Genomic DNA, 24,489 nt, shown 5'->3' on the forward strand with positions numbered 1-24,489 from the left:
AAATTCTTATTTACAATGACAGCCTACCAAAAATATAGGACAAAACACACATCATGACAAGAGACAACACTACATAAAGAGAGACCTAAGACAACATAGCATGGCAGCAACACATGACAACATGGTGGCAACACAACATGGCAGCAGCACAACATGTTAGAAGCACAAAACATGGTACACACATTGTTGGGCACAGACAACAGCACAGAGGGAAAGAAGGTAGAGACAACAATACATCACGCAAAGCAGCCACAACGGTCAGTAAGTGTGTCCATGATTGAGTCTTTGACTGAAGAGATTGAGAACTGTCCAGTTTGAGTGTTTGCTGCAGCTAGTTCCAGTCGCTCATGAGTTTGACTCAGACTGCAGCCAGTGAACAATGATTTGTTTAATGTCAACCTGTGTTTCCAACCCTGTACATGTATTTCTGCCTAATGCATTGAAGCCCAAAATTGTTCTAAAAGACACTTAAGTTATTGAGGCATGTATCTTTGTTTTTTTGACGTTTTGAATGGTGTGTTCTATGTCTTCAATAAAATGAAACATGTACAACTGTGACATTCAATTTTTGAATGGTATTTTTCATCAGTTGTTTTATATGAAATGTAATTTCCACCACACTGTCATTACCACAACGCTAAGTCATTACCATCACGGTACATCGTTTTTATATTGATGATTTCCCATATGTGAACCTTTTGATATGCTTGTTATTAAGATAATTCCTAAAATAATTTAACATATTGAAATGTTTCTGAGTCTCACCAAGGCATATTTGGACATTTAGACAGGACAAATACATATAATTAAGAAAACTTCAAAATAGTTTTAATTAACTTTTTTTTTTAAACTTGATTTTTAAAAAAACAATGTGAAATGTTATATCAAATACCTTAGACACAATCTGTAATTTCCTTTTCAACTAAAATAGCACATTTTATGACTTGGATGTAATGACATTTCCCCTCAGGTATTTGTGGAAACCGATACAAATCTTTATATAGCTTAAATAGCATTTATTATGACATTCAATATCCAAAAGTGCCCGTATTTGCGAAATCAACCATACATAGCCTGTTGTGCAGAGAAGTCAGGCTGTAGCTTCCCTAGTTGGCAAGCATATGTAGTCAACAAGCAGCCACACTATTTTAGGGCAACCAACTAAAAGGGTAACCGAACAATTGTATTTTAGTTTAATTCTTGTAACGTTATTCATATTAGGTCACAATAAATTACACATCACCTTGAAATGTTCTATAGAAATAAAGTTTGATTTTATCAATGTTACATAGATCATGAGCTAACTGTCTGCATGCAGCCTACTTAAGTTATACGGAAGTCCACGCGACATTACAATTATGCAATCATTTCAATTGATGAAAATCTTGTTTCGTGTTACATGTGTGCATTTTTAACCACTCAGTCACGCGTGATCATTTTCTATGCGTTCTGGAAAGTGGGCTTGCACGCGAGTTCCAGTGAGTCCTCACGCTCCAGGGGTGTGGTATATAGTTCCTGAAGAGAAGTAGAACGCTTCCAAGAAATTCTAGAAGTCAGTCGGGTTTAGAAAACGTGACCGTGAAGACCATTTTTGACATTTTCTTCGTAGTAAAGATGGCTTTAGAAATGTATTTAGACCTTTTCTCACAGCCTTGTCGCTCGGTGTATATCTTTGCCAAGAAAAACAACATTTCTTTTGATTTTATAAAGGTTTCGCTTTTGGAAGGTAGGTTATTGTTTTTAATTTAGAGACTGTGCTTTTAGAGTAGCCAACTTCATTCCATAATGTTTTACTGTTAATAGAAGGTTGTCTAAAGTTCAGTAAAAAGTCATTTACAGAAGTAGCCTGAAAATATATTTTTTCTGAAGGTGGAAGTTTAAGTCAGGTAGGCATCTATTCTTGCTTGCACGCAAGTAGCCTAGTGTGTTGTAGGCCTAGTCTACCCTAACCCTGTCCTGGGTTTCACAACTCCACGATACAGCTTCTACTCCCAAGCCATAAGACTGCTGAACAATTACCAGCACTATATACATCGACTCCCCCTCCCTATCCCCTTTTGTTTTTGCGTTGCTGCTACTTGCTGTTTATTATCTATGCATAGTCACTTTACTCCTACCTATACAGTACCAGTCAAAAGTTTGGACACACCTACTCCTTCAAGGATTTTTCTTTATTTTTTATTATTTCCTACATTGTAGAATAATAGTGAAGACATCAACACTATGAAATAACACATATGGGATCATGTAGTAACCAAAAAAGTGTTAAACAAATCAAAATATATTTGAGATTCTTCAAAGTAGCCACCCTTTGCCTTGATGACAGCTTTGCACACTATTGGCATTCTCTCAACCAGCTTCACCGGGAATGCTTTTCCAACAGTCTTGAAGGAGTTCCCACATATGCTTGAGCACTTGTTGGCTGCTTTTCCTTCACTCTGCGGTCCAACTCGTCCCAAACCATCTCAATTGGGTTGAAGTCGGGTGATTGTGGAGGTCAGGTCATCTGATGCAGCACTCTATCACTCTCCTTCTTGGTCGAATGACCCTTACACAGCCAGGAGGTGTTTTAGGTCATTGTCCTTTTGAAAAAAAAATGATAGTCCCACTAAGCACAAAACAGATGAGATGGCGTATCGCTGCAAAATGCTGTTGTAGCCATGCTGGTTAAGTGTGCCTTGAATTCTAAATAAATCACTGACAGTGTCACCAGCAAAGCACCATCACACCTGCTCCTCCATGCTTTACCATGGGAATCACACATGCAGAGATCATCCGTTCATCTACTCTGCGTCTCACTAAGATGCAGCGGTTAGAACCAGAAATCTCAAATTCATCAGACCAAAGGTCAGATTTCCACCGGTCTAATGTCCATTGTTCATGTTTCTTGGACCAAGCAAGTCTCTTCTTATTGGTGTCCTTTAGTAGTGGTTTCTGTCAGGTTTTGGCAAGGACTGTTCAGGTTTTGGTCACTAGATGTCCCCATTGCACCTTTTTTGTACCTTTTTGTTTTTCCTTGCTCTAATTATTGTTTGCACCTGTGTGTCGTTCCCTTGTTAGTATTTAAACCCTGTGTGTTCCTCAGTTCCTTGCTCAGTGTTTGTATGTTAGCACCCAGCCCCAGCCCAAGCCTTGTTCTGAACATATGATTCTCTTATTGGATTTTCCAGAGGTTCTCTGGTTTAGTTCTTGTGTATTTTTGAATAGTCTTTTGAGGTTTGTTTTTTCCCTGCTGTTTTTACCACTTTGGCGTTTCTTTGTATTTTGGAGGATATCCATTTTGTGCTTCTTGGCTTTATGTTTGGACATTGCGGATTTAGATTCTTTGCCTGAAGATTTTGTTCTTTAATTAAACCACCATCTCTAGTACTGCTGTGTCTGCCTCATCTTCTGGGTTCTGACGATTATTAGTGACTGTTTCTCGCACCGGGTCCTGACAGTTTCATTGCAGCAATTCGACCATGAATGCCTTATTTACGCAGTCTCCTCTGAACAGTTGATGTTGAGATGTGTCTGTTACTTGAACTCTGTGAAGCATTTAGTAACTGTAATGAACGTATCCAGCCAACTGGACACAACTGTTGGAAGCATTGGAGTCCGCATTGGAGTCCGCATGGGCCAGCATCCCTGTGGAAGGCTTTCGACACCTTGTGGAGTCCATGCCCCTACACATTGAGGCTGATCTGAGGGCAAAAGGGGGTGACACTTAATATTAGGAAGGTGTTCCTAATGTACAGTACATTCGGTGTAGGTGGCTTATTACAGGAGTACGGTAAGTCTGTCATGTATCTCTGTCATTCACTACATTTCAGGAGAGCAGTATGGAGAAGAGTTTGGGAAGATCAACATGATCAGGAAAGCTCCTGCAATCCGAGATGGAGACTTCTGCTTGGCTGAAAGGTTGGAATGACAACATTAAGTTGAGATCAACCATCTCTACCTTATCTGATGAGGCAATGTAATACGACTACTTAACAAATCCTTTGTGATCCCTAGCTAAACATATCCTCATTATGATTTTAGTAATGATTCTAATACCGTGGCGAGGTAAAGCATTTAAATGACTAAACGGGCCAATCATCCCTGCAGCATTGCCATCATGAAGTATCTGGCAGAGAAGTACCAGACCTCAGACCACTGGTATCCAGCCGATCTGCAAAAGCGGGCCCGTGTCAATGAATACCTGTCCTGGCAGCACATGGGCATACGTATGCATGGCTCAAAGATGTTTTGGCTCAGGGTAAGTGATGCTATTACATGATTGGATTTAGAATTGTTTTCAAATTGTTCTTTGGACTTTGTTCAGTCCAACCTAGATAGCAATGTTTACTCAGTAGCATATTAACCTCATTTTTTCCTGTGGTCAAATAAAGTCACACACCAAGAAGATTTAGGTAATAATAATGGTATTATAAACCGGTAAATGCTTCCAGTTTTCCATGTTAGATGTGTGTGTGCGGGCAGTAGTTTGAAGAAATAGACTAAAGCGTACACATTGCCAAAGCATGTGACTGTGGCCCTTTGAGTTTCACTGGCGAAAAAAATAAATCCTACTACAAGCATTGTTATAAGAATTTGATGCAGAGCTGTTTTGTACCTCTTTGTCCAAATACCTGTTATGTTAGATTTTGAGAGATGAGGTTGATCTCATGCCTTCTCGTTTTTCATGGCATAATATCAAGTTTCGGGAATTCAACACGTTTGTGTTTTACATTATCAAAAGGCTGCCTGTGTTGTAGCTCTTGATTCCAAAGATCATGGGTGTGGAGGTCCCCAAGGACAAGATGGATGTAGCCCTGGAGGACCTGGAAGGCTCTCTGAAACTCATTGAAGAAAAGTTCATTGGGGACAAGCCCTTTATCGCAGGAGAGCAGATCTCCTTGGCCGACCTGGTGGCCATTGTTGAGATCATGCAGGTGAATGTTTTGCAGATCTTGTCTCTTCTTGCTTCACTGTAGTAGATTAGACCAAGATCGTTTTACATTGACATTTTTTGTCATTTACCAGACACTCTTATCCAGAGCAATTTACAGGCAAAATTAGGGTTTAGTGCCTTGCTCAGGGGAACATTGACAGATTTTTCACCTAGTTGTCTCGGGGATTCGAACCAGTGACCTTTCGGTTCGTGGAAAAACGCTCTTAAAACCCCTTAGCTACCTGCAGTGAAATGTCCAAATCAATTACTAAACCTGTGTCTTAGGTCTTTGGTTTGGAGATGCTTGTTTCCACAAGTATTAACTAAAACAATTATTGATATACGAATCATCACAAACCTAACAACAATCAATTTTGTTGAAATATATTGTTATATTGTGGGCCTTCTGAGTGTATTTCTGCGTTGTGGTGTCCCACAGCCTGTCGGTTCCGGCTTGGATGTGTTCGAGGGGAGACCTAAGCTAAGTGCCTGGCGAGACAGGGTTCAGGCGGAGATCGGGAAGGAGCTGTTCGATGAGGCTCACCGGGGGATTCTTGCGTCCCAGGAAATGGTCAAGAATATGGACAGCAGCAAGATGCAGGTCTTCAAACCCAAGATCTTGAGATTCTTCCTCTGAAGGAAGAATCTTCCTCATTCCTCCAATGACAGTGCAGAGGAATTGAAATTAAGCTGGTCCTCAGAGAAATAATCAAACTGTTAGTTAGCCACTATGCAGCATGTAACATAACAGTGTAACGTAATAACAAAAACGTCTACATTTCCTCTATGGAAAACATTTCCTGTTAGAGAATTTAAAAAAATAATGTATGTAATTGTCACTAATGTTCTAAAAAGCTGTTTTTACCTTTCACTGTTTTTGATTGACTGAATACCGTATCGAATTCAGACAACCAGGTTTAACGTTTGCAAACAATATATTATCTGTTTCAAAGTTGACTGGGTGGGTGTCCATTTTTTTTGCTGTCTACATTCTTATGAATCTGTCTGCAACTTACTCCTACTGGCTCTTCTTTCACAACAATCGACCACAGACTAGAGAAGTCTGGCACGCAATAGTGCCTCGTTGGCTATTGCGTAGAAATATCATGCACCCGGTGGGGAGCTGAAATATGAGACACCTTTTCCTCTCACTCCCTGTGTGGAATGTAATCACAGTTAGTGGATTCCTGCAAGTTATGGTGCGTGGGCTGTTTTGTAAAATGTTGGCAGGGATACTTCCTTATCTCATGGGAGAGAGGGAAGGAATCCACATCTGGTATTTAACTTCTGACCTCATGAAGTCGGCAAAAAATGGGCGGGCTATCTGGTTCTGTCTAAGGATACTGTGGTATCCCAGGAGGTCTACCCTGGCAGATGGTAATAGAGGGGAGGTACGTGAGGTGACGTTGGCTCCCTCTGCTGGGAATACGGGAGCTGGGCACCCCGACACGGACAACTAAGTGGAGGTAATTAGAGGAAAGTGCCAACCAGCCGTGGAGGCTAAAAATGAGACTTAAAAGGAGCACGATGGCACATCGCGGGAGAGAAGGGAGAGAGACGGACACCAGTTAAGAGAGAGAAGGAAGACCGAGCAAAACGTAAGTTATTTCCTTGAAATATTTATTTTCTGTCTTAAGTAAAGTTGTTTTTCTGACTAAAGCCTCCCTGTCTCTGTGTCAATCTCTGCATGCTCAACCCAACACCCCACGGTTTACCACAATACAAAATAGCGTTTTGAATCCTATGAGGCAGCAAACATGATGAAGATAGGGGATGTTGTGCGTCCCTCTGTCAATGTTTTTTATTTTTTTATATTCAACGCTGAGAATTATTGTCATAAGGAGCTTCAAGGTTGGAACCCTCAACAGAATCACACAGGCTTTAGGGATTGCATATGTTATCAGGTAAGTGTCGCATAAGGACTAATAATACCAGATTTTAAAATAAATTCTTAAAGCTAGAACCCTTAATTGAAAAATAAAGCTGTCAACCCCCTCTGTTTTGATAAAAAGCTGAGGAATGGGCTTAGAGAAATGTAATCACTCAAATGCAGAGACAGAGCTATGAATGCAAGGAGTGACCGACGATTCCATGATATCAAAATTATAGTTTTAACCATGTTTTCAGGCTATACAGTGTTTGTTTATTTACTTTGTTTACTAACATTGGAGTAAAACAAGCTTACATTTCAGGTTCTGATGGTATACGACTGTTGAACTTAGCTCATGAGACATTTACAAAATATATTATTTCAGAATAAAGGGGTATATATCATTAATGAGTCCAAGAATGGATGTAGCAACTAAGGACTCTAGCTTTAAATGCCACTTAAAAACTTCTACTTGCACACAATCCCGGATCTGGGAGCACCCCCATCAGTAAAAAAGCTGACTAGTATAGCCTAGCATAGCATCACAAGTAAATACTATCATCTAAATATCATTAAATCACAAGTCCACGACACCAGATGAAAGATACACATCATGTGAATCCAGCCATCATTTCTGATTTTTTAAATGTTTTACAGGGAAGACACAATATGTATTTCTATTAGCTAACCACGATAGCAAAAGACACCACTTTTTTCCCACTATTTTTTTCCTGCATAGGTAGCTATCACAATTTCGACCAAATAAAGATATAAATAGTCACTAACCAAGAAACAACTTCATCAGATGACAGTCTGATAACATATTTATTGTATAGCATATGTTTTGTTAGAAAAATGTGCATATTCAGGTATAAATCATAATTTTACATTGCAGCCACCATCACAACTCTCACCAAAGCAACTAGAATAACTACAGAGACCAACGTGAATTACATAATACTCATCATAAAACATTTATGAAAAATACACAGCGTACAGCAAATGAAAGACAAAGATCTTGTGAATCCAGCCAATGTTTCAGATTTTTTAAGTGTTTTACAGCGAAAACACAATATAGCATTATATTAGCTTACTACAATAGCCAACCACAGAACAGCATTGATTCAAGCCAACAATAGCGATAACGAATAAACCAGCAAAATATATTAATTTTTACATTAATATATCATCATATTACACAATACATATAGAGTTTGTTCAAAAATGTGCATATTTAGCGGCACAAATCGTGGTTATACAATGAGATAGTAGCCAAGCTGCCAACAAAATGTCGGGAGAAATCTTGGGAGAGGCATCTAATCATAAACTTGACAAAAAAATACAGGTTGGACAGCAAATGAAAGATACATTAGTTCTTAATGCAACCGCTGTGTTAGATTTTTAAAATTAACGTTACTACGACATACAGCGTGCGTTAAAGCGAGACCGCACCGAAATTAATGGCGGAATAGTAGTTTTACATTTTTCAACAGAACAGCGAATTAACATCATAAATACTTTTTACTTTTTGATGAGCTCCCATCAGAATCTTGGGCAAGTTGTCCTTTGTCCAGAGGAATCGTTGCTCGGTTGTAGATTGTCGCCTTCAACTTTGGAATTAGCAGTAAACATTAGCCATGTGGCGAAGACGTGTCCAACTCACTATAACGCAGCACTAAGAAATATCCGAAAATCGCGATATAAACTGATATAACTCGGTTTAAAATAACAACATTATGATGTCTTTAACACCTATATCGAATAAAATCAGAGCCGGATATATCTAAGGCCTATAACGGGAGCTTTCCAGAACGCAATCCTGAGGTCTGTCTAGCGTCATGGCGAATGTTGAAAAGACTGCACCCCACGTTCCAAGACCATTTATATGGCCTCAGATTTGCCTAGCAACTCCATTCCAATTCTCACTATTTGCTGACATCTAGGGGAAGGCGTATGCAGTGCATCTCGACCAATAGAAGACATGCAAATTAATAAACTCACCCCATAACAGCCTGCCTAATTTCAGATTTCTCACTTCCTCACAGGAAAATTGCTCCAACTTGAGTTCTGTTTTACTCACAGATATAATTCAAACGGTTTTAGAAACTAGAGTGTTTTCTATCCAATAGTAATAATAATATGCATATTGTACGAGCAAGAATTGAGTATGAGGCAGTTTAATTTGGGAATGAGATTTTTACAAAGTGAAAACAGCACCCCCTATTGAGAAAAGGTTTAACCTCTAACACCTCATGAACCTGGATCCGGGAGCACCCTCCACCAGTAAAAAGCTGACTAGCATAGGCTAGCATAGCGTCACAAGTAAATAGTAGCATCTAAATATCATTAAATCACAAGTCCAAGACACCAGATGAAAGATAAACATCTTGGTAATCAAGCCATCATTTCTGATTTTTTTAAATGTTTTACAGGGAAGACACTATGTGAATCTATTAGCTAACCACGTTAGCAAAAGACAACACTTTTCTTACTCCACCATTTTATTACTCCATCAGTAGCTATCACAAATTCGGCCAAATAAAGATATAAATAGCCACTAACCAAGAAACAACCTCATCAGATGACAGTCTGATAACATATTTATTGTATAGCATATGTTTTGTTAGAATAATGTGCATATTTCAGGTATAAATCATAGTTTACCATTGCAGCCACCATCCCAACTCTCCCCAAAGCGACTAAAATAACTACAGAGAGCAACGTGTATTAGCTAATTACTCATCATAACATTTCTTAAAATACACAGCATACAGCAGATGAAAGACACAGATCGTGTGAATCCAGACAATATTTCAGATTTTCTAAGTGTCTTACAGCGAAAACACAATATAGGGTTATATTAGCTTAGCACAGTAGCAAACCAAACAGCATTGATTCCAGCCAAACATAGCGATAACGTATTCACCACCAAAATATATTAATTTTCACTAACCTTCTCAGAATTCTTCAGATGACAGTCCTGTAACATCATATTACACAATGCATATGGAGTTTGTTCGAAAATGTGCATATTTAACGGCACAAATCGTGCTTATACAATGAGAAAAGTTGCCAAGCTGCACAGAATTTTGGGCGCCATCTTGGATAGTCACCTAGTCTAATCAATAAATAATCATAAACTTGTCTAAAAAATACAGGGTGGACAGCAATTGAAAGACAAATTAGTTCTTAATGCAATCGCTGAATTACATTTTTAAAATTAACCTTACTGCGCAATACAGGCTGCGATAACACAATGCTACACTGCAGGAAACGGCGTCTTATGCATTTGACATTTTTCAACAGAACAATGAATTATCAGCATAAATAGTTCTTACTTTTAGATGAACTCTCATCAGATTCTTGGGAAAGGTGTCCATTGTCAAAAAGAATCGTTGATAGGTTGGAGAACGTCCTCTTCAGAGTTCCAACTAGCAGTAAATATTAGCACGAAAGAGAGAGATACCCACATTCCTACAGCGCCAAGGAAATAAATACCCGAAAATCGCAATATTCTGACATAAACTGATATAATTCGGTTCAAAATAACAACATTAAGATGTCCTCAACACCTATATCGGATAAAAACACAGCCGGAAATGTCTAAGATCTATAACCCATGGTTCCAAAATAACGTCCCGAGCTCCTCCTGCGCCCGAGCGACGGTGGAAAGAATCAGCCACTTCGTTCCCAATCAATTTATCAACTTTCTGAACTGCGTAGAGACTCCATTTCAAGACTCCCTATTCGCTAACAACCAGGGGAAGGCGTATGCAGTGCATCTCAACCAATAGAAGACAGGCAGGGTTAAACACAGTTCTCAGAGCAGATTGGAAAATTTGCAATTCTCACACAGACATAGGAAAAGTGCTCTAAGTCCTGTTCTGTTTCACCCACAGACATAATTCAAACGGTTTTAGAAACTAGAGAGTGTTTTCTATCCAATAGTAATAATAATATGCATATTGTACAAGCAAGAATTGAGTACGAGGCAGTTTAATTTGGAGACGGATTTGTGCTATGTCGAAATGGCACCCCCCTAGTGGCAAGAAGTTGCTTTCCACACCTGGATTGTGCAACATTTTAACATTCTTTTCAAAATTCTTCAAGCTTTGTCAAATGTTGATCAACTCAGGTCTTGCCATAGATTTTCAAGTAGATTTAATATTCACTGTCTTCTTGGTAAGCAACTCCAGTGTAAATTTGGTCTTTTGTTTTAGGTTTTTGTCCTGCTGAAATGTGAATTCATCTCCCAGTGTCTGGTGGAAAGCAGACTGAATCAGGTTTTCCTGTAGGATTTGTCCAGTGCTTAGCTCCGTTCAGTTTATTTTTTACACTGAAAAACTCCCCAGTCCCTTAACAATTACAAGCATACGCATAATATGATGCAGCCACCACCATGCTAGAAAATATGAAGTGTGGTACTCAGTAATGTGTTGTACTGAATTTGCCCCAAACATAACACTAGTCAGGACAAAAAGTGAATTGCTTTGCGATATTTTTTGCAGTATTACTTTAATGCCTTGTTGCAAACATGATGCATGTTTTGGAATATTTTTATTCTGCACAGGCTTCCTTCTTTTCACTCTGTCAATTAGGTTAGTATTGTGGAGTAACTACAATGTTGTTGATCTATCCTCCGTTTTCTATGATCACAGCCATTCAACTCTAACTGTTTTAAGTTCACCATTGGCCTCATGGTGAAATCTCTGCGCGGTTTCCTTCCTCCGATAACTGAGTTAGGAAGGACGCCTGTATCTTTGTAGTGACTGGGTGTATTGATACACCATCCAAAGTGTAATTAATAACTTCACCATGCTCAAAGGGATATTCAATGTCTGCTTTTTAAATTGTTACCTATCTACAATACCAATAGGTGCCCTTCTTTGCGAGGCATTGGTCTTTGTGGTTGAACATGTATGTGTTGGGTACAGAGATTAGGTAGTCATCCAAAAATCATGTTAAACACTATTATTGCACACAGAGTGAGTCTATGCAACTCATTATTTGACTTAGGCAAATTTTGACTCCTGAACATACAGTATTTAGACTTGCCATAACAAAGGGGTTGAATACATACTTAATACATTTCAGCTTTTCAATTTTATGAATTTGTAGAAATTTCTAAAAAACATAACACACTTTGACATATTAGCGGGTATTGTGTGTAGCCTAGTAACAACCAATCTCAATTCAATCCATTTTAAATTCAGGTTGCAACACAACAAATGTGTAAAAAGTCAAGGGGTGTGAATGCTTTCTGAAGCCACTGTACGTTAATGTTCATAGAAAAGGCTTTGACTTTCTGCTTTAGAATTTTTATCTAAAACTCCCATTTTTGTTAGAACATCTAGGATAAGTTGTAATGACTTTGAGGGACATCAATGATGTCGCTCTTGCTGCTGGTGATTCTCTGATCCAACTCTACGCAGACGACACCATTCTGTATACCTCTGGCCCTTCTTTGGACACTGTGTTAACTATCCTCCAGACGAGCTTCAATGCAATACAACTATCCTCAGTGGCCTCCAACTGCTCTTAAATGCAAGAAAAAACTAAAGGAATGCTCTTCAACCGATCGCTGCCCGCACCTGCCTGCCTGTCCAGCATCACTACTCTGGACGGTTCTGACTTAGAATATGTGGAGAACTACAAATACCTAGGTGTCTGGCTAGACTGTAATCTCTCCTTCCAGACTCACGTAAAGCATCTCCAATCCAAAATTAAATCTCGAATCGGCTTCCTATTTCGCAACAAAGCATCCTTCACTCATGCTGCCAAACATACCCTCGTAAAACTGACCATCCTACCGATCTTCAACTTCGGCGATGTCATCTACAAAATAGCCTCCAACACTATACTCAACAAATTGGAAGCAGTCTATCACAGCGCCATCCGTTTTGTCACCAAAGCCCCATATACTACCCACCACTGTGACCTGTACACTCTCGTTGGCTGGCCCTTGCTTCATACTCGTCGCCAAACCCACTGGCTCCAAGTCTTGGCTAGGTAAAGCCCCGCCTTATCTCAGATCATTGGTCACCATAGCAGCACCCACCCATAGCACGCGCCCCAGCAGGTATATCTCACTGGTCATCCCCAAAGCCTTTTCCTTCCTTCCAGTGCCAATGACTGGAACAAACTGCAAAAATCCCTAAAGCTGGAGACCCATATCTCCCTCACTAGCTTTAAGCACCAGCTGTCTGAGCAGCTCACAGATCACTGCACCTGTACATAGCCCATCTATAAATAGCTCATCCAACTACCTCATCCCAATACTGTATTTATTTATCTTGCTCTTTTGCACCCCAGTATCTCTACTTGCACATTCATCTTCTGCACATCTACCATTCCAATGTTTAATTGGTATATTGTAATTACTTCGCCGCCATGGCCTATTTATTGCCTTACCTCCCTTATCTTACCTCATTTCCACACACTGTATATAGACTTTTTCTACTGTATTATTAACTGTATGTTTGTTTATTCCATGTGTAACCTTGTGTTGTGAGCTCATAGGCAATTAGCTCATTGCTAATTGCCTATAATTTCCACCTTTTGTCTATTCCATTTGCACAACAGCATGTGAAATGTATTGTCAATCAGTGTTGCTTCCTAAGTGGACAGTTTGATTTCACAGAAGTGTGATTGACTTGGAGTTACATTGTGTTGTTTAAGTGTTCCCTTTATTTTTTTGAGCAGTGTATTTTAGAATTAAGGCTGTAACGTAATAAAATATGGAAAAGGTTAAGGGGTCTGAATACTTTCTGAAGGCACTGTATGTCTGCCATTGGAGTTACAAAGGAGCCGGATAAATGTAAAGTTGCTCTCTTTCTTACTATAGCGGGACCACAGACAATCGATATATTCAATACCTTCATGTCTGCAAATGAGGAGGATCAAGACTAGTTTACAGAGGTACTGAATCAGTTTGATGCATATTGTTCACCTGAGATGAACATGATATATGAACGTTATGTGTGTCGCTTTCGTGTACAACAGCAAGGTGAAAAGTTTGACGTCTTTCTTACGGACTTGAAATTAAAAGCACAGACGTGTAATTTTGTAGACCTAACCTATGCTTAAAGATCAGATTGTCTTTGGTATAAATATCTCCAGAGTTAGAGAAAGATTGCTGCGGGAAAGTGAGTTACATTTGGACACTGCAGTAAAAATATGTCAGGCGAATGAGCTGGCACAATTGCATATTAAAACCTTGCAGTGGAGGTGGAAAGCACAGCAGTGGATTTTGTGGACAAGGACACAAGGGGGCGCTTTGACCAAAGGAGCCACACGCAGTATGACTTTGACCAAAGGAGCCACAAGCAATATGACTTTGACCAAAGGAGTCACAAGCAATATGACTGTAATAGGTGTGGCACCAGGCCAGGAAGTGCCCAGCCTTTGGAAAATGTTGCAACAAGTGCAAGGGGAAAAATCTTTCTGGAAAAATGTGTTTTGCAAAGGACAAGTATGGAAGACAAAATGTTCACGCCATTGAAATGGAGGAGAATGAACAAAGTGAATTGTTTGTGGGCACTGTGGATTGCATGGAGGACGGACGAGAACCCTCACAGGTCCATACTGTAGCTAGTGACCACTGGGTTTTAGTACTCGTGGCCAATGAGAGGGACTTTCATGAACTAAAGCACTAACCAGCCGTCATGCAAAAGCATGTGGCTCTGAAAGCGTACAATGGCCAAGCAATTGAGACTAAAGGTTTGTGTCGGCTAACTCTAAAGGGGAAAACAAGAAGCCACACACTTACGTTTGTGATTGTTCCAGAGGGGCATGATTCTCTTTTGGGGGATACAGCATTTGAGTCGTTGGGACTGGTTAAGCGAGTGTACACCATTAATGACTTCTACTGGCTGCACAGTGTTCAACGGGTGACAAGTAATCAAAATGGTGAGGTGATTTGCTCAAAGATATTCTGATGTGTTCACAGGATTTGGAGCAATGCCTCTCATTCACTCTATTACTCTCACAGAGAACGCCAAGCCATTGATTCATGCACCACGCAGAGTTCCGGTGCCACTACGGAAGGATCTAAAGAATGATTTGGGAAGAATGGTGAAACTCAATGTGCTTGTGAAAACAGAGGAGCCAACAGACTGGGTCAATTCCATGGGGTGTGTTCGGAAAAGGAATGGAGATCTGAGAGTCTGTATGGACCCCAAGGGCCTTAATACATTTATCAAAAGGGAGCATTTTCAGATTCCTAAGAGGGAGGAGATAGTTGGTGAAATGGCTGGCGCACACTATTTCTCCAAGTTGGATGCTTAAATGGATTCAGGCAGGTGAAGTTGGATGTAGCCAGCACCAAACTGTGGACAGTCAAGATATTCCTATAAGACGTTACCTTTTGGCATAAGTTCTGACCCTGAGCTCTTTCACAAGGCGATCCATGGTCCGTGGTCTGGGGTCCACCATTCAGGAACACAATGAGCGGCTGGAAAAGAATCTGCAGAGGGTTCAGAAGCATGGTTTAAAGCTAAATTGAGTTAAATGTCAGTTCTGTGTGAAGGAAATCACATTTCTTGGATAGGCTATCCTCGTAGGGTGTGCAGCCTGATCATGCCAAGGTCAAAGCAGTGAGGGAGATGGCTAATCCCACACATAGGAAAGGCATTCAGCGTGTTTTGGGCATGGTCAATTATTTAGGGAAGTTTGTACCAAACCTATCAGCCCAGTGAACTTAAGGGCACTTATTCAGGACAAGCCAGAGTTCTCATGGAACAGAGAACATGAAAAAGAGTGGAACGATGTAAAGAACATTTTGGCTGAAGATCCAGTGCTAACTTTTTTCGAACCTGACAGGCCTACTAAGGTGTCCATGGACGCCTCCAAAGATGGCATTGGAGCAGTGCTGCTTCCGGAGCAGAACAACAGTTTTCAGCTGTGCAAACATAATTACAAAAGTGTTTTCTAATGATCAATTAGCCTTTTAAAATGATAAACTTGGATTAGCTAACACAACGTGCCATTGGAACACAGGAGTGAATGTTGCTGATAATGGGCCTCTGTACGCCTATGTAGATATTCCATAAAAAATCTGTCGTTTCCAGCTACAATAGTCATTTACAACATTAAGAATGTCTACACTGTATTTCTGATCCATTTGATGTTATTTTAATGGACAAAAAATGTGTTTTTCTTTAAAAAACAAGGACATTTCTAAGTGACCCCAAACTTTAGTGTGTATATATATATATATATATATTTTTACTTTCACTTACTTAGCTAGCTAGTTTAGCCTACTCAAACACCCGTTTCAAACAGAGAGTGATGCTATGTTAGCTGGCTATGGCTATCCAATATTGGAAGTCTTTCAAGGTAAGCTTTTGGTTTTATACATTTATTGGCACGGGGCCCACCGGTGTAACGGAAACGGCCCGATGAACTTGGTCCAATTCTGGGCAGTCATTCATTTTGATTCTGGGCCGAGTCCGATACCCGATTCCGGGCCAATTTAATCAGTTCCAGTCCCCCGGAAGAGGGCTGCTTTTGGGCCAATTCCTCATTGCTACCTGGGTACTGCATGATTGTAGTGGGTTTACTAACGTGTTAGTTCTAGTAGATACGGTGCATTCGGGAATGTATTCAGACCCCTTCCCTTTCTCCTAATTTTGTTACGTTACAAACTTATTCTAAAATGGATAAATAAAAAAATGTGTCATCAATCTACACACAATACCCCATTACGACAAAGCGAAAAGAGGTTTTTAGACATTTTTGCAAATGTATTAAAAATAAAAAACAGATACCTTTTATTTGCATAAGTATTCAGCTTGATTGGATTCAACTTGATTGGAGTCCACCTGTAGTAAATTCAAAAGATTGGACATGATTTGGAAAGGCACACACCTGTCTATATAAGGTCCCACAGTTGACAGTGCATGTCAGAGCAAAAACCAAGCCATGAGGTTGAAGGAATTGTCCATAGAGCTCTGAGACAGGATTGTGTTGACACAGATCTGGGGAAGGGTACCAAAACATTTCTGGATCCACCAAGACTCTTCCTAGAGCTGGCCGCCTGGCCAAACTGAGCAATCGGGGGAGAAGGGCCTTGGTCAGGGAGATGACCAAGAACCCGATGATCACTCTGACAGAGCTCCAGAGTTCCTCTGTGGAGATGGGAGAACCTTCCAGAAGGACACACATCTCTGCAGCGCTCCACCAATCAGGCCTTCATGGTAGAGTGGCCAGACGGAAGCCACTCCTCAGTAAAAGGCACATGATAACCCGCTTGGAGTTTGCCAAAAGGCACCTGAAGGACTCAGACCATAAGAAACAAGATTCTCTGGTCTGATGAAACCAAGATTGAACTCTTTCGCCTGAATGCCAGGTTTCCTCCAGTGTCACTTCTTTCATCATCCCTACAGTTAAGCATGGTGATGGCAGCATCATGCTGTGGGTATGTTTTTCAGTGGCAGGGAGTGGGAGAGTAGACAGGATCGAGAGAAATATGATCAGAGCAAAGTACAGAGAGATCCTTCATGAAACCTGCTCCAGAGCGCTCAGGACCTCAGACTGGGGCGAAGGTTCACTTTCCAACAGGACAACGATCTTAAGCACACAGCCTAGACAATGCAGGAGTGGCTTCGGGACAAGTCTCTGAATGTCCTTGAGTGGCCCAGACAGAGCCCGGACTTGAAACCAATCAAACATCTCTGGAGAGACCTGAAAATAGCTGTGCAGTGTCGCTCCCCATCTAAACTGACAGAGCTTGAGAGGATCTGCAGAGAAGAATGAGAGGAACTCCCCAAATACAGGTGTGCCAAGCTTGTAGCGTCATACCCAAGAAGACTCGAGGCTGTACTTGCTGCCAAAGGTGCTTCAACAAAGTACTGAGTAAAGGGTCTGAATACTTATGTAAATGTGATATTTCAGTTTTTTATTTTGACCTTTTTTTGCTTTGTCATTATGGGGTATTGTTTGTAGATTGATGAGGGAAAAAACGATTTAATCCATTTCAGAATAAGGCTGTATCTTAAAAAAAATTGGAAAAAGTCAAGGGGTCTGAATACTTCCTGAATTCACTGCATGTTGACTATAAAGTTAATATGGTGACAAAGATGTAGGCTGTGTGTAGCGGTTGGTTTGAAAGTTTGGCTTGGAAAGATTTTTTCGCCTGGTCACAGACAGCTGTTTTATTGTGCACTGAAGTCCACAAGCGAAGACAAAAGGTGAGAAGTGGAGAGAGCGTAGATGCGAGAAGGAATTTGTGAGGGAAAATTATGTATTCACCTTATTTGTTTGAGGTTAATAGTTAACAATATATACTTGAATAGTCCTATTAATGTGTTTTTTATGGTCTCACTCTAGCTTCCTGCAGCTAGTCTGGGTGTCGAGGACATAGGTTTTACTAGAGGTAGCTTGAAGCTGACAATTGATTGATGTCTCGGTGATCAAAAATTCAAACAGCCACATTCCAGTCTAGTGGTGCATGTGAAACAAATGTCTCCGGTCTAACTGGGCCTGCATTCTATAGATGAGATAGCCTGAAGGAATAGAACAAACATTTCAGTGTTTGTTCTCATTCTTGCATCTGGGAAACTTAGCATGGAGGAGTAAAATAACACCCCCCGTGCAGATAAACGACAGGATGAACCCAGGGTGGTATAATTTTAGACTCTCGGCTCAACAGTCAAGGCTGTTGAGTCGATGGTTTCATTATTGCGATAATTAATCGATATTGAATAAAGATGATTGTTTGAAGAAATGACAAATTCTCTCTCACTTGAATATAATTTCCAACACAAATGATATATACAACGAGAAAAGCGATCATGCGGTTTAAATGTGGCTGCTAGTTCTGTGTTTGAGTGTGGTCAGGGGGTGTATTCATTCGGCCAATTCTGTTGAACAACTTTCCTTAAACGGAAGCCAACGAAACGGCAGAGTTGGGAAAAGTACTCAATTGTCATACTTGTAAAGGTACTTGGGCTCCCGAGTGGTGCAGTGGTCTAAGGCCACAACCAGCTGTGATTGGGAGTCCCATAGGGCGGCACACAATTGGCCCAAAGTCATCCAGGTTAGGGTTTGGCTGGGATAGGCCATCATTGTAAATCATCATTGAATTTGTTCTTATCTGAAAGGTTAAATAAAAACATAAATAAAATGACTCAAGTGAAAGTAACCCAGTAAAATACTACTTGAGTAAAAGTATCTGGTTTTAAACGTACTTAAGTACAGTGGTGTAAAAAGTACTCAATTGTCATACTTGAGTAAAAGCAAATGCTAAATATCAAATTCCTTATATTTAACAAACCAGACGGCAACAATTTCCTTTTTTATTACTTTTTTTGACAGCAAGGGGAACACTCCAACACTCAGACATAATTTACAAAGGAAGCATTTCTGTTTAGTGAGTCCACCAGATCAGAGGCAGTAGGGATGACCAGGAATGTGTGAATTTAACCTTCTTCCTGTACTGCTAAGCATTCAAATTGTAACTAGTACTTTTTGGTGTCAGGGAAAAGTAAAAAGTAAAAAAATACATAATTTTCTTCAGGAATGTAGTGAAGTAAAAGTAAAAGTAGTCCAAAAATATAAATAGTAAAGTACAGATACCCCCAAAAACTACTTCAGTAGTTCTTTAAAGTATTTTACAACACTGAGAAATGGTGATAAACATACCTGAAATTGTCCAATGGAAACTCTCGTTTGCAACTGTTGCACTAATGAATCAATAGGGTGACAGGGAAACAGTTAATGTTCCCTGATACTATGATGTAGCTACCGTGTGGGTATGTACTGTAGACATGGACGAGAGTTGAAAAAGGGTGTTTTTACAAAAGAGAATAGCAACACCTCTAGCCTTGGAAGAGAAGGATAATTGATAAACTTGAAGTCCAGTTGGATCTCAGATGCCGCTGGTCCGTGGCTTTTATGTGTGTTTCTTGCAGGAAAATTATGTCAGCAACTTTAACATCTGACTGATTCCCATGATCGTTTCCTGGCATTTATATAAATAAATGTATTCTAATAAAACATCTTAAACCTGTACAAATTAAAATAAAACTTGTCTGACAGCAGAAAACAAAAACAAAACACAGTAACAGGCCCCAGAGAAACCCACCCTCCCCACTGCTTCCCCCAAAAGTTTTTATATTTTGTTTATTTAACCTCTATTTAACTAGGCAAGTCAGTTAAGAACAAATTCTTATTTACAATGACGGCCTACCAAAAGGCAAAAGGCCTCCTGCGGGGACGGGGGCCTGGGATTAAAATAAATAAATAAAATATAAATATAGGACAAAACACACATCACAACAAGAGAGACAACACAACACTACATAGAGACCTAAGACAACAACATAGCAAGGCAGCAACACATGACAACACAGCATGGTAGCAACACAACATGGTAACAGCACAAAACATGGTACAAACATCATTGGGCACAGTCAACAGCACAAATGTCAAGAAGGTAGAGACAAAAATACATCACACAAAGCAGCCACAAATGTCAGTAAGAGTGTCCAAGATTCAGTCTAAAAAAAGAGATTTAGATATTAGATTTAGAGTGTTTGTTGAAGCTCGTTCCAGTCGCTAGCTGCAGCGATCTGAAAAGAGGAGCGACCCAGGGATGTGTGTGCTTCGGAGACCTTTAAAAGAATGTAACTGGCAGAATGGGTGTTGTATGGGGAGGACGAGGGCTGCAGTAGATATATCAGATAGGGTTTTATAAATAAGCATCAACCAGTGGGTCTTGAGACGGGTATACAGAGATGACCCGTTTACAGTATAGAGTGCAGTGATGTGTCCTATAAGGAGCATTGGTGGCAAATCTGATGGCCGAATGGTAAAGAACGTCTAGACGCTCGAGAGCACCCTTATATCTCCGTAATCTAGCATGGGTAGGATGGTCATCTGAATCAGGGTTAGTTTGGCAGCTGGGGTGAAAGAGGAGCAATTACGATAGAGGAAACCAATTCTAGATTTAACTGTAGCCTGCAGCTTTGATAGGTGCTGAGAGAAGGACAGTGCACCATCTAGCCATACTCCCAAGTACTTGTATGAGGTGACTACCTCAAGCTCTAAACCCTCAGAGGTAGGAATAACACCTGTGGGAAGAGGGACATTCTTCTTACCAAACCACATGATCTTTGTTTTGGAGGTGTTCAGAACAAGGTTAAGGGTAGAGAAAGCTTGTTGGACACTAAGAAAGCTTTGTTGTAGAGCATTTAACACAAAATCTGGGGAGGGGCCAGCTGAGTATAAGACTGTATCATCTGCATTTAAATGGATGAGAGAGCTTCCTACTGCCTGAGCTATGGTGTTGATGTAAATTGAGAAGAGCGTGGGGCCTGGGATTGAGCCTTGGGGTACTCCCTTGGTGACAGGCAGTAGCTGAGACAGCAGATTTTCAGACTTTATACACTGCACTCTTAGCAAACCAGGCCAAATACCCCTCAGAATCACCAATACTCCTTAGCTGGCCCACAAGAATGGAATAGTCTACCGTATCAAAAGCTTTGGCCAAGTCAATAAAAATAGCAGCACAATATTGCTTAGAATCAAGGGCAATGGTGACATCATTGAGGACCTTTAAGGTTGCAGTGACACATCCATAACCTGAGCGGAAACCAGATTAGCATACCCGAGAGAATACTATAGACGTCAAGAAAACCAGTCCGTTGATTTTCCAACACTTTTGATAAACAGGGTAAAATAGAAATAGGCCTAAAACAGTTAGGATCAGCTTAATCACCCCCTTTAAAAAAAGGATGAACTGTGGCTGCCTTCCAAGCAGTGGAAACCTCCCCAGAAAGGAGAGACTAGTTAAAAAGGTTGGAGATAGGCTTGGCAATGATAAGGGCAGCAACCTTAAACAAGAAAGGGTCTAAACCATCTGACCCAGATGTTTTTGGGGTCAAGTTTAAGGAGCTCCTTTTTAATTTTAGTTATTTAACCTTTATTTAACTAGGCAAGTCAGTTCAGAAGAAATTCTTATTTTCAATGACGGCCTAGGAACAGTGGGTTAACTGCCTTGTTCAGGGGCAGAACGGCAGATTTGTACCTTGTCAGCTCGGGGATTCGATCTTGCAACCTTTCGGTTACTCGTCCAACACTCTAACCGCTAGGCTACGCTGCCGCTCCCAGCACCTTGGATTCAGTGACTGCCTGCAGAGAGAAACTTTGTAGCGGGGCAGGGGAAAAATAGGGAGAAGCATCCGGTGATCGTCGCATGAGAAGGGGTGGGAGATGAGGAAATGTTGGACGGGCAAGGAGGCATGGCTGAGTCGAATAGGAATCCTGACTTAATGAAGTGGTGATTAAAGAGCTCAGCCATGTGCTTCTTGTCAGTAACAACCACATCCTCAACATTAAGGGACATGGGCAGCTGTGAGGAGAAGGGTTTATTCTCCTAGTCTTTAACTGTTTTCCAGAACAGTTACAGTTTCTTGGGGTTAGACCCACAGAGAACTGCTCCTTAAAGTAACTAACTTTGGCCTTCCAGATAGCCTGAGTACACTTATTTCTCATTTGCCTAAACGATAGCCAGCCAGCTTGAGTGTGCGTGTGCCGAGCCTTTCGCCAAATGCAATTCTTGAGATGGAGTAACTCTGCAAGATCACGGTCTTGTTTTTAATTCTCATTTTCTTTATGGGGGCGTGTTTGTTAACAATACCACTGAAAATAAAAATGGAGGTCCAAGTGTCTTCGACAGAGGGGATCAAGCTGATTCTACACCATTTCACAGAGGCCAGTTCATAAAGGAAGGCTTGCTCATTAAAGTTTTTTTAGCAAGCGTCTATGACAATCAGGACAGGTTGTTTCACTAAACTGCCATTACGAATACAGGCTGTAAAACAGTGATCACTAAGGTCATTACAGAAAACACCAGACTGATACCTATCAGGATTATTTGTGAGGATAACATCGAGGAGAGTAGCCTTTTCTGGGTGTTTGGAGTCATACTTTGTGGGATTGGTAATAATCTGAGAAAGATTTAGGGAGTCTTATTACTTTAGGACTAGGTCAGGTGGCTTAAGCATGTCCCAGTTTAGATCACCAAGCAGGACAAATTCAGACTTAGTGTAAGGGGCCAGGAGAGAGCTTAGGGCAGGTAGGGTACAGGCCAGTGCTGATGGAGGATGATAGCACCCAGCAACAGTCAACAAAGAGCTATTTGAAAGTTTAAGGCTTAAAACCAGCTAATCAAATTGTTTGGTGACAGACTTGGTGGAGACAACCGAGCACTGAAGGTGATCCTTGGTAAAGATTGCCACTCCACCACCTTTGGAAGATCTGTCTTGCTGAAAAAGGTTACAACCAGAAAGGTTAACATCAGTATTCAAAACACACTTTCTTAACCACGTCTCAGTAATGACCAACACATCTGGATTGGAGCTGTGAACCCACACTTTCAATTGATCCATTTTACGTAATAAGCTTCTAGTGTTAACGTGCAGAAAACCCAGGCTTTTACGAGAGCAGAAATCAGTGAAACAGGTAAGTTCAATAAATTGGTATAAATCAGAGCACAAGTCAGAATTGGGGCCTTGCAACTGTAGATGGGCCAGGGTGTAGATGCACATTTCCAGATATCAACAACAGTAATACAATCAAGGCATGGCATAGTACAGGGAGAGCTCTGCAGTGCTGATTTATGACATCTGAATGTGCATTCGATGGCAACAAGATCATATTGTACAGCAATTTCATCAGGTAACATGAATACAAAGCCGGCGAGAGGTGGTTAGAATAGGATGGGAGGCCAAAAGTCTGTGTAACCAATAGAGAGTCAGAGTCCCGAGTGTGGGAACAAACACAGTGTGCCACGGTTGGGTAAAGAAATTTTGTAGTCAACAAAGTATGGTGTAACAAAACTGCCCACACGTCATCAGATACGTCATCAGAGCGCGCAACAGAACGTTGTAATGTCTACACTCGGTTTGTTGTTTAAATAAAATAAAAAAATTACAATTTTAATCAGAACTAAAGTTTTGTTGCTCAGGATTCCACGACGCGGTTAGCCTTTACGCCTGGGACTGCAAGTTTGTGTTACATTTTTTGCAAGGATTCCGCAAGTGCTAGATGGCTGTACTACAGACACCTGTCGTCGTCCTGGGAAAGACTCATTGTTATCTTTTCGTAAAACAACAGAGCCAACCTGGATACTATGGAGATCCTGAGGGAAATCGACGAGTACCAACAGCTTTACGCTATGGAGGAACAACATACTCCATCATGGAAAGATCCGACTACCTCACAAAATAACTTTAACCGAGAAAAAAAAAGAAACAGATTCATCTGCAGACAAGGACGATTTATTTACCGTTGAAGTAGAGGCTAGTGCTCTTGCTGGAGGTATCATGGCTGAAGGGGAGTTAAGAGTTTAGCCAGAGTGAAATTCTCACGCTCCAAGGAGAAAACAAGGCACTCACAGCCAAGGTAAAAATCCATGATTCCAACATGGATTGTCGACTCAGGGAAAACAGGGTGATGAAGGAGTCGCTACTAGACATACAAAGTCGTAGCATGCGTGAATATCATATTTTTTCTGGGATTCCTGAGGACACATCCAATAATCCAGAGGGCGCGATCAGAGAATTCATTCAATACGCCTTGAAACTTCCTATAGAGACTGTAAACAAGGTGGCTTTCCACCGAGTACACAGACTTGGAGCTCGGAGCGACAAGACCAAGGGTCCCCGATCGATCACCGGAAAATTTGAACACCAATAACAAA

General features: G+C 40.7%; 1 protein-coding gene across 1 annotated transcript; it reads left to right on the forward strand.

Annotated features, from left to right (window-relative positions):
* The first annotated feature begins 1,394 nt into the window (after positions 1 to 1,394).
* On the forward strand, positions 1,395 to 5,872 carry LOC129863635 (glutathione S-transferase theta-3-like). Its single transcript, XM_055935760.1, has 5 exons — positions 1,395 to 1,726; positions 3,813 to 3,900; positions 4,090 to 4,240; positions 4,740 to 4,916; positions 5,355 to 5,872. Exons 1-5 carry the CDS (start codon positions 1,615 to 1,617, stop codon positions 5,550 to 5,552), a joined length of 726 nt encoding a protein of 241 aa, XP_055791735.1. The 5' UTR covers positions 1,395 to 1,614; the 3' UTR covers positions 5,553 to 5,872.
* Positions 5,873 to 24,489: the final 18,617 nt, after the last annotated feature.

The sequence above is a fragment of the Salvelinus fontinalis genome, chromosome 10, assembly GCF_029448725.1.
Source record: "Salvelinus fontinalis isolate EN_2023a chromosome 10, ASM2944872v1, whole genome shotgun sequence".
NCBI lineage: Eukaryota > Metazoa > Chordata > Actinopteri > Salmoniformes > Salmonidae > Salvelinus > Salvelinus fontinalis.

Coding starts and splice junctions, on each gene's coding strand:
- LOC129863635 (XM_055935760.1), top strand. CDS start 1,615: ATGGCTTTAGAAATGTATTTAGACCTTTTCTCACAGCCTTGTCGCTCG. Junction 1,727..3,812: donor AAAGGTTTCGCTTTTGGAAG/GTAGGTTATTGT, acceptor ACTACATTTCAG/GAGAGCAGTATGGAGAAGAG. Junction 4,241..4,739: donor CAAAGATGTTTTGGCTCAGG/GTAAGTGATGCT, acceptor CCTGTGTTGTAG/CTCTTGATTCCAAAGATCAT.